Source organism: Centroberyx affinis, unplaced genomic scaffold, assembly GCF_046629955.1.
Source record: "Centroberyx affinis isolate AG114_WGS23_722 - 3 ecotype Tasmania unplaced genomic scaffold, CSIRO-AGI_Caff_v1 ptg004369l_1, whole genome shotgun sequence".
Taxonomy (NCBI): Eukaryota; Metazoa; Chordata; class Actinopteri; order Beryciformes; family Berycidae; genus Centroberyx; species Centroberyx affinis.
Window position 1 is genome coordinate 114,864 of NW_027282064.1, and position 17,399 is coordinate 132,262.

At 44.1% G+C, this 17,399-nt stretch overlaps 1 protein-coding gene across 1 annotated transcript in view; it reads left to right on the top strand.

Annotated features, from left to right (window-relative positions):
• The window catches only part of asap2a (ArfGAP with SH3 domain, ankyrin repeat and PH domain 2a), a 56,663-nt gene extending 39,715 nt beyond the window's left edge, over positions 1-16,948 (top strand). Inside the window, exons 10-28 of the mRNA XM_071543723.1 lie at positions 640-743; positions 1,147-1,216; positions 1,763-1,850; positions 2,772-2,820; positions 3,359-3,525; positions 4,124-4,257; positions 5,157-5,251; positions 5,793-5,982; positions 6,346-6,431; positions 7,016-7,131; positions 7,849-7,916; positions 8,027-8,134; positions 8,926-9,169; positions 10,705-10,857; positions 11,761-11,878; positions 12,459-12,517; positions 12,717-12,796; positions 13,270-13,389; positions 14,701-16,948. Of these exons, the coding sequence (XP_071399824.1) occupies positions 640-743; positions 1,147-1,216; positions 1,763-1,850; positions 2,772-2,820; positions 3,359-3,525; positions 4,124-4,257; positions 5,157-5,251; positions 5,793-5,982; positions 6,346-6,431; positions 7,016-7,131; positions 7,849-7,916; positions 8,027-8,134; positions 8,926-9,169; positions 10,705-10,857; positions 11,761-11,878; positions 12,459-12,517; positions 12,717-12,796; positions 13,270-13,389; positions 14,701-14,775 (2,124 nt within the window). The 3' untranslated portion in view covers positions 14,776-16,948. The remainder of the gene's footprint in view (positions 1-639; positions 744-1,146; positions 1,217-1,762; positions 1,851-2,771; positions 2,821-3,358; positions 3,526-4,123; positions 4,258-5,156; positions 5,252-5,792; positions 5,983-6,345; positions 6,432-7,015; positions 7,132-7,848; positions 7,917-8,026; positions 8,135-8,925; positions 9,170-10,704; positions 10,858-11,760; positions 11,879-12,458; positions 12,518-12,716; positions 12,797-13,269; positions 13,390-14,700) is intronic.
• Positions 16,949-17,399: the final 451 nt, after the last annotated feature.

The window sequence follows — 17,399 nt, forward strand, 5'->3', positions numbered from 1 at the left end:
TTTTCCTGTTGACTGTGTGTGTCTGGTGATAACAGAGATTGTTGTACTTCACTTCAGTCGGCCGTCTTCAAAGGTCATCCTCTCTGTTTCCTGGAGCATTTCCTAACAGGAACTGACATCACTCATGCCAGATCCTGGCCTTTGTTCGGTCCTTTCCCTCGTCACTGTTGTTACTTTGCAGTCAAACTTCAAAATCAAATTATATCAAATCAAATTGCATCCAATTTTATAATTAAGATGTGATTTTCCATGTCCTTCAGAACTGCTACCAGATAAAATGCTGCTGACAGGCTCTTGGCCAATTGCTGTTAATTGCTGGCCCTGATCTCACTGCTGTAAAGGCTCCTCTCATTTTCTCCTCTCCTTCATTTACACTTGCATACAATAATTGGATAAACAGAAGAATAGGATACTGGCTCATAACAGGAATCTTCCCATAGTCCATACCATCTTCTTAATTATCAGAGGAGGAGGTCAGAAGAGGGTCAAGCAGGAGAGTTTAGGAAGGAGTCACTTAACGCTCTTTGTTATTCCTATACGCAGCTGCTGCTTTTTTAATGGAATATGAAAAGGAGTGTATTGTTGTCATTTACATAACTTGGTTGCTCTGTGTTTGTGTATTTGTGTGCATTTTCCCAGGATTCCCAGGTGCGGCAGAGCGCCACCTACAGCCTACACCAGCCGCAGGGCAACAAGGAGCACGGCACAGAGCGCAGCGGGCACCTCTACAAGAAAAGTGACGGGTGAGTCTTCAAAGTAGACATGTAGGGACTGAAACGAGGCTGAAACAATTTGCATACAAATAAGCGAAAAAAGAAACCGAGGACACTGAGGTTTGCATTGATGTTTTGGAATGTACTGTGGGTTTTTTGTGTGCTGTTTTGTTAGCCACCACTCTATTCTTTTGAATGGAAATGAGCATCAGACAGTATCACGGCACTCTAAGCTTTACACCAATGACGTAGTGTTTTCCTATAGATGTGAACACCCCGCTCAGCCTGTGTGTCATAACTAATGCATAATGTGTTCTGTATATTTATGAGGAATCATACTTGTAACATGCGGTCGTATTAAATATTGAATTGTCTGTTTAGTTATGTGAATTCACTCACTGTGTCACTGTGTGTGCGTGTGTGTGTGTCACAGGTTGAGGAAAGTGTGGCAGAAGAGAAAGTGCACAGTAAAGAACGGATACCTCACCATCTCACATGGCACAGTAAGCAAATCTAATCTTTTCTGTCACTTTCTAGCACTTTTCTGTCTCTCTGCTCTGATAAATAGAGCTGAAGGGAAGACAGGAGTGAATCTGAACATGTGGCTGATCACATACGGACAATTAGAATAAGTCTTGTCTTACACACTCGATGCACACACATTTACATAGACATACACACGCTTCATTTGGTCCTTACCGCTTTACCCACATTACAGATGCAGTGTGTCTTGGCATCAGGCCTGCTCCCTAGCCTGTCATTATCTTTACCCATTAGCCATGAATACATTAACGCCATGCAGCAGAGAGCGCAGGCCAAGTTAGCAAGTTAGCATTCTTCTTGCATCGCTGCCTCAGTTCACTCCAGCTCAGCCTCATTTGACCCATAGATCCCTATTTTTTTCCCCCAAAATTGAGATTTAGGTCTCACGCAGTCACCTCGTCTCACTGATGCAGTCCATCTCACACATAGCTGCTTCTCAGATGTTTCAGTCCGCTCTCGCAGCCATCAGACATGGTTAAATACAGCATAACATCTCTTTCTCTCAGGCTAACCGGCCTCCAGCTAAACTCAACCTGCTCACCTGCCAGGTGAAACACAATCCTGAAGAGAAGAAGAGCTTTGACCTCATATCCCGTAAGTTCATCCCTCTCTCTTTCTCTGTCCCGTCCAATGTTTGTTCCTTCTTCCTCCCTTGTATCTCCCCTTTCTTATCTCCTAGTCTCACTGCTTACCACCTCTTTTCCTTCTTGTTCTCCCTCAAGTCTATGTGTGTACACTTTAATGCCTTATTTCCATCAGCTCTGTTCAGCCCAGCCAGGCGTAGCCAAGGTACATTACGTTGTGGTTTTGAAATCTTTTTGATTAGCCAGCAAGCCAAAGAGCAGCAGGATTTTAAAATAACGAGCACATCTTGCGCACCTCACTCTAGCATTTAGTTTCAGTCCCAGAGTGAGGTAACAGCAAAACAGATGGCAGACAATAGCCAGTTTCATTGTTTATTCTTCTCCCAATTGTGTATTTTGTCAGAGATATCAATTTAACACCACTGTTAAAACTGGATGCTGTGCACAGTTTTCCACGCTACACAGGAAACGGTCTATTTAGAATCAATAGCCTGTGGCCATGTTGGGTCGGGTCTGGTCTGGGTGTGAAACGTGTCCGGCTGGCTCATGTTCCAGCCAGGTTTGGCCAGATTCTCAAGACAGTCAAGATGCTTTGAGTAAGAGAAGCTGCGGCACAGCTAAGCCCTGCCAACTGGAGACGAGGCATAATTCAAGTTGCTTTGGATACAGTTGTGTAAAAATAGTTCTCCGTTGCCCTGCCTATTAGGCAGTGATTCACATCTGAAGACAGAAAAAAGGGCTACAATGGAAGTGTTTCTAGTTTTCCATTCAGCTCTACGCTCACTCCGACCTGTCAGTGGGAATCTTTGATGATCCTCTTTAGGGAATTGCTTAGAGCTTTTTGCTTCATCTCTACTACTCTTTGATTAACGCCCTCCTCTCCTCTTTCTCCTCCTCTCTTCTGTTCTGTCACACATTCCTTTTCTTTTAGATGACAGAACATATCACTTTCAGGCCGAGGACGACCCAGACTGTCAGATGTAAGTGCCTGATCCTTTTTTGTGTGTGTGTGTGTGTTTGTGTGTGTGTGTGTGGCACGTACTCAATCATAAGTGCATCCTGTTTACCACCTCGGCCACTTTCCACACACGAACCACACACTTCCTACCTCACACCCAGTTATAAGCTTGACCTCGTCTTTACCTCCCATTCCCTGCCAATTCGGCGCTCACTGCCTCCTATTCCAATCTGACTTTGTTTGTTTCCTTCCTTTTTTGGTTTTATTCTTTCCTTACATCGTCCTTCCATTTCTCTTCTCGTCTTCCTCCCAACCCTCCCTGTCCTTTTCTTATCTCTCCTTCTCCATCCCTTCTCGTCGTCTTCTCTCTCCCATTCCTTCACACCTCCTTTTCCTTCACCTTCCTACTTTGCCTTTATCTTTCCTGCTCCCATTCCCTCCTCTCACCTGCTGTCATCTTTCCTCTCCTCCATCTCCCTAATTTTTCTAATTTTCACCATCCCCTCTCCCTCTCCGTCTCCTGTCTCCTCTGCTCCCCTCTCCTGTCTCTCCTCCCCCAGTTGGATCTCGGTGCTGCAGAACAGTAAGGAGGAGGCGTTGAACCAGGCCTTTAAAGGGGACCAACACGTCGGCGAAAACAACATCGTGCAGGAGCTGACTAAGGCCATCCTGGGAGAGGTGAAGAGGATGACAGGCAACGACGTGTGCTGCGACTGCGGGGCACCCAGTGAGTGGCAAAGATGGATGGGAGAACCTGACCTCACAGAATGATTGATAGCACAAAATTAAAACAAATTATGGCACCTTTTTTTACATGATTGTGGCCAACTTAAGTCCTTGGTTAATAAAGTGAAACACTCTTGCAGACTGGATATGTAATGTTGCACAGTTTTCTTCAAATAATTCAAGTCCCATCAAATTGCCTCCTGCAGACATATGTACTCCTATATATAAGACACACATATACATACACCTGCACACATACTGTATACAAGCAGAGTATCTAGGGCAGACTTTATTACACTTCAGCCTGGTCACTTTCCTCTGACATTGTGCAGCATGAGATAGTAAAAAGCCCTTTGGCCAGCTATTACGGCTCCAGAGCCCCACAGCTTTCCGCAAGGACACATCAAAGTCTGCTAACGTGCTTCAGAAAATACTTTGGCTGCAGCGCTTTTTTTCCCAAGGACAGCGTGTCATACCTGTCCCCTCTCTTTTTCCCCTCATACATCTTTCACCTCATCCCTCTCTCTCTCTCTGCTTTTCCATTGCTATTTCATCATCCCCCACCCCCAACTTTCTCTCCCTCTCTCCCTCTCTCCCAGGCCCGACGTGGCTGTCCACCAACCTGGGCGTCCTGACCTGTATTGAATGCTCCGGGATCCACAGGGAGCTGGGAGTCCACTACTCTAGGATCCAGTCCCTCACTCTGGATGTACTCAGCACCTCAGAGCTCTTGGTAAATCACGCTCCGCATCCCGTCTTCTCACCGAATCACAGTTTTTTTGGGGGGGTTTGACTCATTCCATTGTATTGATTTCCCATATAAAACTCTCCAGAGATTTTTAGGCATGATAAAAATGGAGGAGAAGGAGGGAAGGGGAGAGAAAGAGGGAACAGAGCAAGGAAGGATGAGGTGAATGAAATGGGAGTAGCGGAAAGGAAAGGAAATGAGGAAGTGAGGGCCAGTAGATAGAGATAGGAGGAATGAGGTGGATGTGGGGAGAGGAAAGGAGAGCAGCAACACCCTTGGCCTCATTCTCTTCCTCCTCTCTCTCCTCTGGAAGTCTCTGCAGACAGAATAGTTGACATTTCATTGGGCTTTTCTAATCGCTGTTTGGTGTAGAGATTTACTGCCTGTGGGTTGCTCGGGATTAAATGCTTCCAGCCATGATTACTTTCCTCCTTGTTAGACGCCAGTTGTACTAGCCACAATGAGACGGGCGTTATGCAATTCATAAAGCTCCACACATACAATCCAGAGGCACTAATAGGTATTGATGGAAGTATGAGTGTAACTGGCAAGGACAGTGAAATGGGTTTGAAATAAATGTGTAGTGCAGAAGATGGCACGCTCATTTACACTTAAATGGACTCTGTTGCTCAAGTTTGTTTTGATGTGCGTCTGTGCGTCTGTGCGTGTGTGTGTGTGTGTCTGTGTGTGTGTGTGTCTGTGTGTGTGTGTGTGTGTGTGTGTGTGTGTGTGTGTGTGTGTGTGTGTGTGTGTGTGTGTGTGTGTGTGTGTGTGTGTGTGTGTGTGTGTGTGTGTGTGTGTGTGTGTGTGTGTGTGTGTGTGTGTGTGTGTGTGTGTGTGTGTGTGTGTGTGTGTGTGTATGTGTGTGTGTGTGTGTTCCACAGCTGGCCAAGAATGTGGGGAATGCAGGCTTTAATGAAATCATGGAGGCTTGTCTAAGTGCTGAAAATGTGGTCAAACCCAACCCTGCCAGTGACATGTAAGTCATCCCTCCAACTTCTCTCCTCCACACCCCCTCTCTCTTCTCTCTCTCATTCCTATGACCTCTCCCCCTTCTCCTTCTCTCTCCTCCTCCCCCCTTCCTCCTGCTCGCCCAACCCTCTCACTGAGGTTCACATTACACTCGGCCCCAGCCGATCGACGACCGGTGACACCTCACTGTGACCTATTGGCACCTTTTAACTAAGGATGCATGGATCAGTTTTCTGGAGCCGATTCCGATTGCCGATTTTATTATTTATTTATTCATTTATTTATTCTTGGTTAACAGTGTGATCCCATTGCCGGTTGAAATCATTAGGAGTTATTATATTATTTCACACACACACTCTCACACACTTGGTTGGATACAGGAAAGTAATTGGTACAACTGATCTTCAATAAACCTCTTTCACACTTGGATGAATAAGTTATTACTTAACTGAATAGAAGCCTAAGATAATTTTAATTTATGTGAGGATTTATTTGTGTTCTGATTGCTGCATCTCATTTCTCTCTCTCCCCGTTTTTGGTGTGAGCAGGCAGGCGAGGAAGGACTTCATCACAGCGAAGTACACAGAGAAGCGTTTCGCCAGGAGGAAGTGTCCCGACGCAACGTCCAGGCTCCACACGCTGTGCGACGCGGTGAAGGCCCGGGACATCTTCTCCCTCATCCAGGTCTACGCCGAGGGGGTCGACCTCATGGAGCCCATCCCTCTGGCCAACGGACACGTCAGTACACCTTCAGTAGTGGGACTTACCTGTGCTTGAAGCTGTGTCTGTTCTTTTATGTTGATGTTGAAACCTCTCAGACAAAGTCGACACTTTGACATCGGGGGACTTTGTTCTGAAGACTTGGTCTCTGAAAAGCCAATGAAAATTGCATTGTCCCATTGTAATTCAATGCTTGGCTTCTACATCTGTTTGTCTGGCTGGGCTGAAAATATTTTTGTTTTTGCTATGTGATGAATGTTTACCAGAAGGGGACTCATATTATTCTGTTGCATCTCTCTCTCTATCTTCTTCCATGACTCTCTTCAAGGAACTCATATTCCCAGATGTATTATGTAACTGTTTAGTTTTTTAAAATTTCAGGAACAAGGGGAGACAGCTCTCCATCTAGCAGTCAGGCTGGTGGATAGAACCTCTCTTCACATCGTAGACTTCCTCACTCAGAACAGGTAAACAAATCGAGAAAACTACGAGGGGTGAAAACTAATTTGTGTTTCAGTGTTGTTGTATTGTGTCTTTTTTTTCTTTTCTTTTTTTTGACAAAATGCACCATTGGTCTGATTTTGACGAAACTTGGAGGGACGATGCGTCTTCGCACTGTTTACCAGAATAAAAAAAAAATACACTGATTGGCCTGATGTAGGCGCTATAATTAAAGGTCAAAATGTTTAACTTTGAAAGGCCATAACAGCTACACTACTGGTCCGATTTTAATGAAACTTGGAGGCATGATGTATCTTGCCTGCATCATTCATGGGCGACATAATCCACTATTTTAATGTTAGGTTTCCACAGCTGGGTAGCAACCCAGAACAAAAAACAATCTAGATGGGGCTTGTTTTACCATTTTTGTCTCCGACGGATGTTAATCTGTGAGTATGTGACATCTGCTGGAAGAAACTAGATATCCAGTGAAAGAGAGAGAGAAAGATCGTTTCTCCGTAATGCAGGACAGGAAAAAGTGAGGTTTCAGTTTCAACATCCAACATTGTGATATAAAGTTTTCCCCTCTCTGACTGCGTTCCTCTGGCAGTGTGAATCTGGATAAGCAGACAGCCAAAGGCAGCACAGCGCTGCACTACTGCTGCCTGACTGACAACAGTGAGTGTCTGAAACTGCTGCTGCGGGGCAAGGCCTCCATAGAGATGGGTAAGAAAAACACACCAACAGTGTACAGTGAACATGAGGCTGAGGCGCGTTCGCAAATCCTCGTCTTTCTCTCTTTTTCCTGTCTGTGTCTCTCTCTGTCTTTCTCTCACACATTCTGAAAATCTGTGTGTCTCTTCCTTGCTGTCATTCTTAATCTCTCTTTCTCTCTCTCTCTAGCACACGCACCCATACACACACACACACACACACACACCTGGACTCCAAAGGAATGAAACACAACACTGTACAATGAACTGTGCTGAGTTATTGGTGTTGGCTACAGTGCAAACACGTTCTTGTCTTTCTTTCTCTATCTGACTGTCCGTCTTTTTCTCCCACACTTTCTCTTTCTCTCACTATCTCTCATTCTCTCCCTCTCATACACACACACACACACACACACACACACACCCCTTGGATGAAGTCTTCCAGGCTTAGTTCCCAGAGGTGCGGGCTTTGCCAACAGACCCTGACAACTCTTTCTCACAACACTAATCTTTCCGCTCCAGTCTGACGTCAACAAAACACCATGATGGATAGATAGAGGGAGACGGGGAGGACGGAGAGAAAGCAGAGACTTGTTTAGTGTGGGAAACAGTCTAATTATACATTTCTCACATCAGAGTCAATGGAAGAAAAAAAACGGGCTGTGTGTTTGTCTTTATGTGGCATGTGGACACACTAATGATTATATGTTTCTGTTGTTTTCCCTTGTAGCTAATGAGGCTGGGGAGACACCATTGGACATTGCTAGGAGGCTGAAACACCTACAATGTGAGGAGCTGGTGAGTTCACTCGGCTGTCTGTCGCTGCACGTTGCTATGGTTAGATTTGATTTATGCTTGCAAACTTACCCCATCTTAAAATGCTATCAATCATTTGCTTGTGTGTGTAGCTGAACCAAGCGCTGGCAGGGAAATTCAACGCCCACGTCCATGTTGAGTATGAATGGTGCCTGCAGCACGAGGACCTGGATGAGAGTGACGAGGATCTGGATGAGAAGGTGAGAGGGAGAAGACAGTTTTATAAGAAGAATAGTAAACAGTATTAACATAGCACTTATCTGAAAGCTCAGAGTTCACAAAGTGCTTTAAATGAGGCATGAAAACAAGAATATTAAAATGAAAAAGTGGTTAGGAAGAACAAATTCGGCTACTCTTGGAAGGCCGATGGGTGTTCTAAAAAACGCTCTTTATTGGTGCATAAAAACCAACCTGATGAAACCTGATAAACACTTTGGTTTTTATGTACCAGTGAAGACTGGTACATAAAAACTCTCAGAGAGAAGCTGAATTTGTTCTTCCTTTCTACCTTTATCTAGTTCATGCTTCTTGGTTGTAAGGTGTGGTAGCGCCAATTTAGTTTTTTCTTTTCTAAAGAGAAGTGGTTAAAAATACATACATAAACAACACAAGATCCAAAAGTGGGTGAAATCCAAAATATTACACAAAACCAAGTCTAAAGTGATTTAAAAGATGATGCTAAATTTGATTTCCTCAGGCAGGGTGCTCCAAAATCTACTGGCCCTGATGGCAAAAGCAAGCAATCACATATACTTGCATATGATTATTTACATTGATACACACACTTTGACTCACACCTTTGTGCACTTCTTTCTCTTTCATCCTGTCTAACAATACATATGCTGAATATGCTCAATATTACCTGCTACCTCCTCACATCACATAATCACAGACATCACATACTGTAAGTTCCTCAGAAAAGCCTCTAACACGCCGTGCTCACCATACCTTTGTCCCGTCCTGACCCGTTGACCTCCTGCTGCCCCTCCAGCCCAGCCCCCATCGCAGAGAGGAACGTCCGGTCAGCTGTTACACGCCGGGCAGCAACTCCCACCTGCAGCCCAGCCCGGCCTCCCTGGCCCGGGATGCCGTCAGCCTGGCCAAGGACAAGCAGCGAGGCTACATGCCCAACCTGGTCAACAACGAGACCTACGGCACCATCCTCAACACCACCCCGCCTCCGCCCGGCCAGCCCGGCACCACCTCCGCCCCGCCCCTGCCCCCGAGGAATTTAGGTGAAGACATGGAGTACAAACAGCATCAGAGCTCGAATAATGCTAGAATAAATGTGGATTTGTGTGTGGAAGTACATCTCATTTTAGGCAGAATTTATTTTGATCATTTTGGCACTCTGTTAGAGTTTAGATGGATAAATAGATGGATAAAAAGGATGATATATTACAATCCAGCTAAACCTGATAACCTCTCTGACCCATATCTAAGCTCTTTGCCTGTCTTGGGGTGTGATAATCTCAAATGGAAAGGTCTCATTTAGCTCTATCTGTGATTGTAAAGTCTCATTTGGTAGCCGTGGCCTTTTTGTTAATTGGCACGTGGGTGATATGACTTGTGTGGAGCTTTGACCCATTTCAACACCACAGAGGTTTCCAGGTAGGAAGCAGGGACGGTCACATCGGAGAGTGAGGGATGGGCTGCTTTTCCATAAAGTTCTTGACCTCTTCAGCGGGTGTAGTCGGCCTCGTACGGCTCAGTGCTCTGATAGAAAACAGTCCATTAAGCAGGATTGGCTTTACATCCACTTCCAATACAGCAGCAGCCAGCAGGTGTGAACTGTCTCTGGCTCTGAAATCTACCTGTATGGCAGAGGGTAGAATTGACTTGGCTTGTTTTCAACTGAGTGGTTAGAGGGCGCTATATGACAGAGCTGCTGAATAGAGCTGAACAATTAATTGAAAAAAAAAAATCAAAATCTGCAATTTCCGAATCGCACAGGCTGCAATTAATTGCTTAAGTTGCGTCCAAAAAGTTCTAAACAAGGTGTTTTAGTGTTCCAGGTAATCTTTGGTCCATGAATCAAGTACAATATTGGTGAAAATCTTTCATCATACTCAGTCAGTAATCCCTGCACACTGACAATTATCAATCAATCGCAAACAATCAATTTTCTTTTAAACAATTTTAAAGTTCTAAAAAATTGATGGCAAGACAAATTCATGATATGAATCCCAGTTCAAATTGCAATTGCAATATTCTGTAAAATAATCGCAATTAGATTTTTTGTCAATATCTTTCAGCCGTACTGCTGAATTCAGTTTCATAAAAAAGACACATAATTGTGTGATATTATTTAATCATTAAAAAAACTCAAATTCTCGTACCTGTCCGCTGCAGAAAACCTCACCGTTAGCTGTAGAGGCCTTGACTGACTTGTGTCTCGTCCACTACAGTCGGTCTTTAATAACATTAGCGGCCGTCTGGAGCGCTGCCAAGAGAGCAGCGGCGAAACAAGCGCCCCCGCTGCCCACCTCACCGCCACCACCACCCCCCCACCCCCCACCCCCTGGCCCCGGCATTCTGCACATTCCCTCTCCCCATTAACTGTCTCTGTCAATTACACTCAAATGGAAACGGCTTGACTTCTAAAGTGGACACTCGTTCTGGCAAAGTGTGATGCAGAAGCAGCGCCCTCGCTGCTTCTGTTCATCTCTCGCTGCTTTGTCTTTCTCTGTCTCCCTGCCCTTCTCTCTTTTGTCGTCCCTCTTTCTTCCCTCTTTCTAATCTCTTTCTCTCTCTGTTCTCTCTCCCTCAGTCCAGTTATCCGGTCTGGGAGGGATCGGTCAGTCTTCAGGGTCTCCTAGCTGGAAGCCTGGCTCTTTAGACCTGGTGGGGCGACAGAGGTCGTCCTCTGACCCTCCCAACATGCACCCTCCTGTCCCCCCCATGAGACTCACCTCGACTGGAGGTATGGACCCCACCTGCCCCACTCCAGCTTCACACCAGTTAAAGTGATGATTACAGGCAACTCTTTGCATTCTTGGTTAACAATCAGGCCTGATGTGGGCCAACACAGGCAAACTTTGGCCCTTACCATCAGGCTTAAGTTCACACAGGTTCTTCTTCTATTATGTCCCTGGAGCCCAGTTCTGGAGCCCAGTGTATAATCACTTTGACGGCATTCAAATGCTTGATTTTTAACCAAAGTATTTAAGTAGTTGCCCTTAATTATCCCCTTGACTGTGTTTATTTAAAGGTGCTACGTCAATAAATCATTACCACATTAATTTTGAGGCATTGGTATAAGAACTGTGAACAAACAAGACCATCACTGAGAAGATTGGCAGCCTCTACCAACCTCTACACTGTATTTTACATTGTGTGCCACCGGGTCGGATTTAACAGAAAATCTGCTGGATTGCTTTATGGCACAAAACAGGAAGAGGAGCGCTGTCCTTCCTGCACAAATTAAACTAATGTTTTCAAAGTTTCTCACAATGGCAGAGGGTGGAACAAGTGAAAGGCTGATGGTAAAATCACTGGCATAATCATCTCGACCATGTCTCATTTGTTTACAGTAGTAATGTCAAGGCATCACAATTAACAATTGACAATCTATTGATACTTAAAAATACCTCACATAGCACCTTTAACCGGCTAGGGGGTCGATTACTTATTCACACTGATTCGATTCTTTTGATTACTTTTTCTCTCAGACTCCCTTTGCAAAGTGTTATAACTCCAAAAAATATCTGACCAAATTCAATGTGAAAATTGTTGAAAATCAAACTATAAACTACTACTAACACTATGTGGTAGTGTTGTAAAAGTGCAGGTGACTTGGACTAAGGCATGTTACTGTGTGTCCTAGGTCTGGCCCCTCCTCCTGTGGCGAAGACGGTGAGCGTGATGGAGGCTATGAGCATGCAGTCCAAGACGGGCCAGGGGCCGCCGGGGTCCAGAGCAGCGCCACCCAAGTCTCCTGCAGGGTAGGAACACACAAAAACAAACACGTGTGCACACACAAATAATACAATGATGTACAGACACAGCCAGCCAGAGTCAGCTCACCAGCTCCTCACACTGTGGGTGTTTCAGTCTCCTCAGTTTCCTCCCAGCTGCATTAGCTACAATGGAAAACAATAGATACATAATCACAAGTATGTTCACATGCCACATCAGCATAAACGTACAGTCATCCCATATCGTAGATAATGCATGCACAGGCACAATGTGCATTACAGCGGGGTTGTGTATTTTGCCCCTGTGAACACAAGTCTAGTAATGCTTGTTTCCCCAGGAGAAATGAGCCGACATGGTTTCTCTTTAGCTGCTTCATTAGCTTCCGGGCTAAGCTCCCCTTCGAGCGAGACGAGCAATAACTCTCTTCCGTGGTTGCCCTTTTGTCTCTCTGTCTCCCACAGGGCTGATAATGGTATTACAAATCACCAAAAGAGTTAATAGAGTTATAAAGCGAGACAGTTTGGTTTCTGTTAGATCTGTGTGTGTTACTGTGTCGATGTGAGTCGATCCTCCAGCAACTGAAATTACATTTTTTTTGTTTTTCAGCAATGATAAAAGCTTCAGCAGAGGACCTCTAAATCGAACAGGATCAATTGAAAGACCAGGTGAGTAAACAGATAATAGAGACAGAATAACAACTTTGTCTAATCTGTGTCTGTCTAGTCGACAAAAAAGCATGATAGCACCGCAGTGAGATTACCATGTTGCATGCAAGTTGTTTTACTATCTGTCAAGTCCAGTTTCTTCTGGAGTTGTGTGGAAAGTTTGTTTTCATTCTGATGTAATTTCCTCTTCCTGTTCCAGCTAAGGAAGTGCCAGGATGCCCCCAGAACTCCATAGGTCAATCTCTGCCTCCGGCCCCCATGCCTAGGAAGGCCTATCCTGTGAGTCCCTCAGTATTCCTATTAACATCAGACTGACTGACTATTGAGTGCTCATTCATTGATACTGCTGCACTGATTCATTGACTGCTGTATCTGATCCAAGTCAGGGTTTGTTGTCGTTATTAGTCATGCGCAGTTCTCATGCACACTGCATGTCAACCTATTGTCTCAGTGTTTCCAGTGTCTACTTATGCAGTATGTTTCCTTCCTGTGCTCACACAGTGCGAAGACAAAGAGCTTCTTTATCAGTTTTGGTATAGTAGTGATTAGCTCTCTTGTTTTTAGGGTTGGAGGAGTAATAATACTTTCCTCGCCTATTATCAGGAATAATGATTATATTACAGAACCTTTAGTCTGTTATCACAGGATGAAGCAGCGTTTTGGCATTATTTCTTTTTCTTATTTCTGTTTTCTTCCCCATAGTCCTGTCTTCTGCAAACTTGAACAAACCTGTGTGTGTGCTTGTCTCTCAGAAGCAGCGGCCGAAGCGAGTGAAAGCCATCTATAACTGTGTAGCAGACAACCCAGACGAGCTGACCTTCTCTGAAGGGGAGGTGATCGTGGTGGACGGAGAGGAGGACCAGGAGTGGTGGGTCAGTATCTCTCAATACTGTACATCTTCTTCTAGACTGTGTGTGTGTGTTTGTGCATGTATGTGTGTGTATTTCTACGTTTGGAAAGGCTTGCATGTGTTCTTGTCACTGGATATGTTCGCTACCACTTCATAAATGCATAAGAGCAAAGCACAACGCACAACCAGTCGAGTTCGGGTCCCTATTTAGTCCATTCGCCCCATGTGGATGCGAGTGTGCCTGGTAACCATGGTGGCCTAAGTAAAAAGCCATGACCTCATTCTGGCCGATAACCCCCCTCCTCCTCCTCCTCCTCCTCATCCTCCTCCTCTTTTTCCGCCTGCTGTTGCTTCCTCTGCGGAGCCCCTTGTCTGAACACGGACCAGCTGCAACTTGTTTTCCTCTGAGCCGCCTCTGTAAATATGACCGTATTTAGTCACTCTCTCAGTCCCTGCATGGACGGGCCCGTTGGAGCGCCCAAATCCCCCATTCTCAGCTCTCCTTCCTTAGCCTTATCAAGCTGTGTGTGTCTTAAATATTGAAATGGTGGCTCACTAATGAGGCAGCGTAAATGGACATTTGAGGTCAGCTGTAGTGAGTGTCGTACTGTGATGTTTTAGGTGGAAGTTAAGCTAGGAAATATAATGCAACATAACGCTACTACTGATGAGATTCAGTGTGTCATTTTGAATTTCTTAGTATTAAAATGACATTACGGAGGAGAAGCAAAGTAAATGGCAGTGACAAAAGGGTGTGTGGCTGTTTGAACATGTAGTGTTTATCACATTTAACACATTTCAGCTGTACCCAGATTATGCTGTATGGTAAAAAAATCACTTTGATGGTAATATGATTGCTTATATCAAGAGTATTATACTGTGGCTTGTCATTTTATCACCTGTAGCCTTGCATGATTATTGTTTGCGTGGAAATATGTCAAAGCTTTTTATTTTCAGGTATAGAGGACGTTTAAAATGACTTAAGTGGAGATGTTAAGGGAGGTTTTCATTACTGTCTTCTTTGCCACACAAGGTAATATTCTGGGAAGCACCATTTGAAATATGACCTTTTACTGAGAAGTTAGTTGTGATTTAGCCCACTAAAGTAGCTCAGTACTCTGCGCTCCATTAGATGGTATTTGGTAGCGTGTCAAGTGTTGTGTATGTGCATTAGATGGTGTTTCATTGAAATTGTTATGTCATCCCAAAAGAACTGTTGGACCCAACCCGCCTACCACACAGAAAATATTCTGTGTGTGTGTGTGAGAGAGAGAGTGTGTGTGCTGCAGCTACCCATTATCAGTCAGTGACCTCGCCTCTGTCTTTTTCACAGCTGGGCCACATCGAAGGTGATCCAATGAGAAGAGGGGCCTTCCCGGTTACATTTGTTCACTTCATTGCTGACTGAACGGTTACTGTGGGTCACGGGAAGTGACCCGGGACGCAGAGGCGCTCCTTCCTTCCTTCCACCTCCTGCGTCTGTCAGTGTGTGAGGCGCTGCCAGCAAACACCATCACAATCTTTATAATCATCAACATCATCATGTTTATCAGCATCATCAGTGAGCTTGTCGAGCCTGAACTGTAGAGAAGAAGTGTCACCGCCATGTCATCACCTTGGCTACAAAGTATGGATGTTGTCATGTCAACAGTAACAGACTCGCTCCAGGAAGTGTTGGTGTCACTCCTCGCGACCGACTCCCAGGGACTCATGGGATTGTATGTGGTTTTAATGCTTGTTGTTTATATCGGTTCTGACAAGGACTATAAGATTTAAAAATGATGATTGTAGTGAATGACCTCTTGCAATAAATGCACTTTCCATGTCTTTATCCTGGTTACAACATAAGACAACTTATTGACATAATGAAGGTTGTACTTACAGTATTCAATTCAGCCATTTTCTGTTAAGGCGCAGTGTACAGAAAGTCCTTAAAGTGACAGTACAGAGAAGACTTCAGCAATGTATTTTAACTCATAAGTAACTGTAAATGTGAATATTGTCAACATGCTTACATTCCACCTCTGTGCATGAGCGATTTAAAATGCCGACCTGCTTATAGGTGCAACATTTGAACTCTGTAGTGGGCCTCCTGCGTGGAGGCAGACATTTCCTAATGGTGCTAACCCAGGAATATGCTAGAAGCCGCACCCAAGGGAGCGCTTCCCTGTCCCCGTTTCAAAGACAGACTGGCATCGAAAGGGGGATGCTGCATGTAAAAATAGCCTTCAACTCATCACACCCGGGAGAATCCACTCTCTCACGTGTGTGTGTGAGCGTGTGTGTGTGCGCGCGTGCGTCTGTGTCTCCATGTGAATGAGAGTAATAGAACTGCAAATGAGCTCAATGTTGCGTATCTTCTGTGAATTCTCTCTGATCTTCCTTTATTTTCTGCCTCACATACTAGTTCTGCTCTAACTATTTTAGCGTACAGGATGCAATAGAAACACACTTCAGCTCCTCCCTTACTATTTTAGGTCAAGTGATGACACTGACTGGTACTGTGGCAGTCAGTAATTACCTTTTGTTGAGCCTATCTGTCTTTTCCTGTGGCTGGCATTTCTGCTTCTCACCTCAGGCTGTGTCTTCGCCTGTCATCTGCCTTATTAGAGGAACGGGAAGTGTGTGTGTGCGTGTGTGTGTGTGTGTGTGTGTGTGTCTTGTCTACGCAGCATGAGCTGAGCATTAAAGAATATTGAAGTAAGAGGAAATAAGATAAAAAAGAAAAAGCGTGGGAATGTGATGAAATGCATGAGCCAGCTCAGTGAGTTTTGGGTTTCTCCTTCTTGCCTTTGAGAGCGCACACACTCTGACAGACAAGTTTTCTATTCTCCTCACAAAAGCGCTCGGTTCAATCCAGATTCCTGACACTCTCTATACAGCCATGCGTAGAGAAAGAAACATCTTTCCTATAGCTTCAGCCTATCCTGCGTCTGCACATCTCTGGGGTCCCATAATCTAGACAGATGAGTTTATCTATAGTGTTATGAAATGAATATACTTCTAGAACATTCTATGTAATTAACTTGATTTTGGTTGCAGAGCAACTCTTTCTCTCTGTTTATATAGATATGTTGATATTTAGACATTTAACCTGAAACGAGAGCCTTCCATGGATTTGTGAATGACGAGAAGAGACGCATGTGAACCGTACCTGACACGCTCTCTTCGTTATCTTTAATATTAACTCACTGGAAACAGGAAGGTTTAATAATCTATACATGTAAATAGATTTGGAGTTCTTTTTGTTTGTTGATATTTAAATGTAAAAAAGAAGAGTTAACCTTGGCAGTAAATGTCTTTTAATGCACTGTGGTGATGAGCAGTTACCAGATTTGACCTCAGCTGGACCTGTGTGTGTTGAAAACACAACTAGCCTACACACAAACACACACAAACAAACACACACACAACTGGGAAAATAAACAATTCATTCTCATTAACTGTGGATCACTGCATTGACTCTTAACTCTATTGTGCAAATAAATGGGAAACTGAAACTGGAATAATAAAATATAAAATAATAAATGGTCCAGTCTGTCTGTCTCTTAATCAGTAATCCTAGAATGGCATGTTTGACTTTATGGTGTTGGGATAGTTTTATTCCAAAATGAGAGATCCTCTATTTGGGGGAAAAAAGATCCCTACTCCCTACATGAAAGTAAAGATCATTATGGGTTACTATTAATGTTACGAGTCATCTTAAGACCTTTGCTTACAAAATAATTGCATATTGCTAACTGATAATTTCAAGTAGCAGTTTTCTGAAATGGATATATAACATTTTTGAATTAAACAATGCAATTCAATGATTCTTGAGGTACCATAAAAAATTGTGTGATGCAGCAAGAGCTCCCTCTGATGGAGAATATTCCAGCATCTGTTCATCTTAGTTTCAATAGTACAAGGATGATCATAGGAAGAAAGAGCAATACACACTCAAAGAAAAGGAAAAATCACACTTTCCATAATGATCAATAAAAACACCCACTCCTTTATTGTACCGGATCAAAGTCTTCCATATTGTCACTT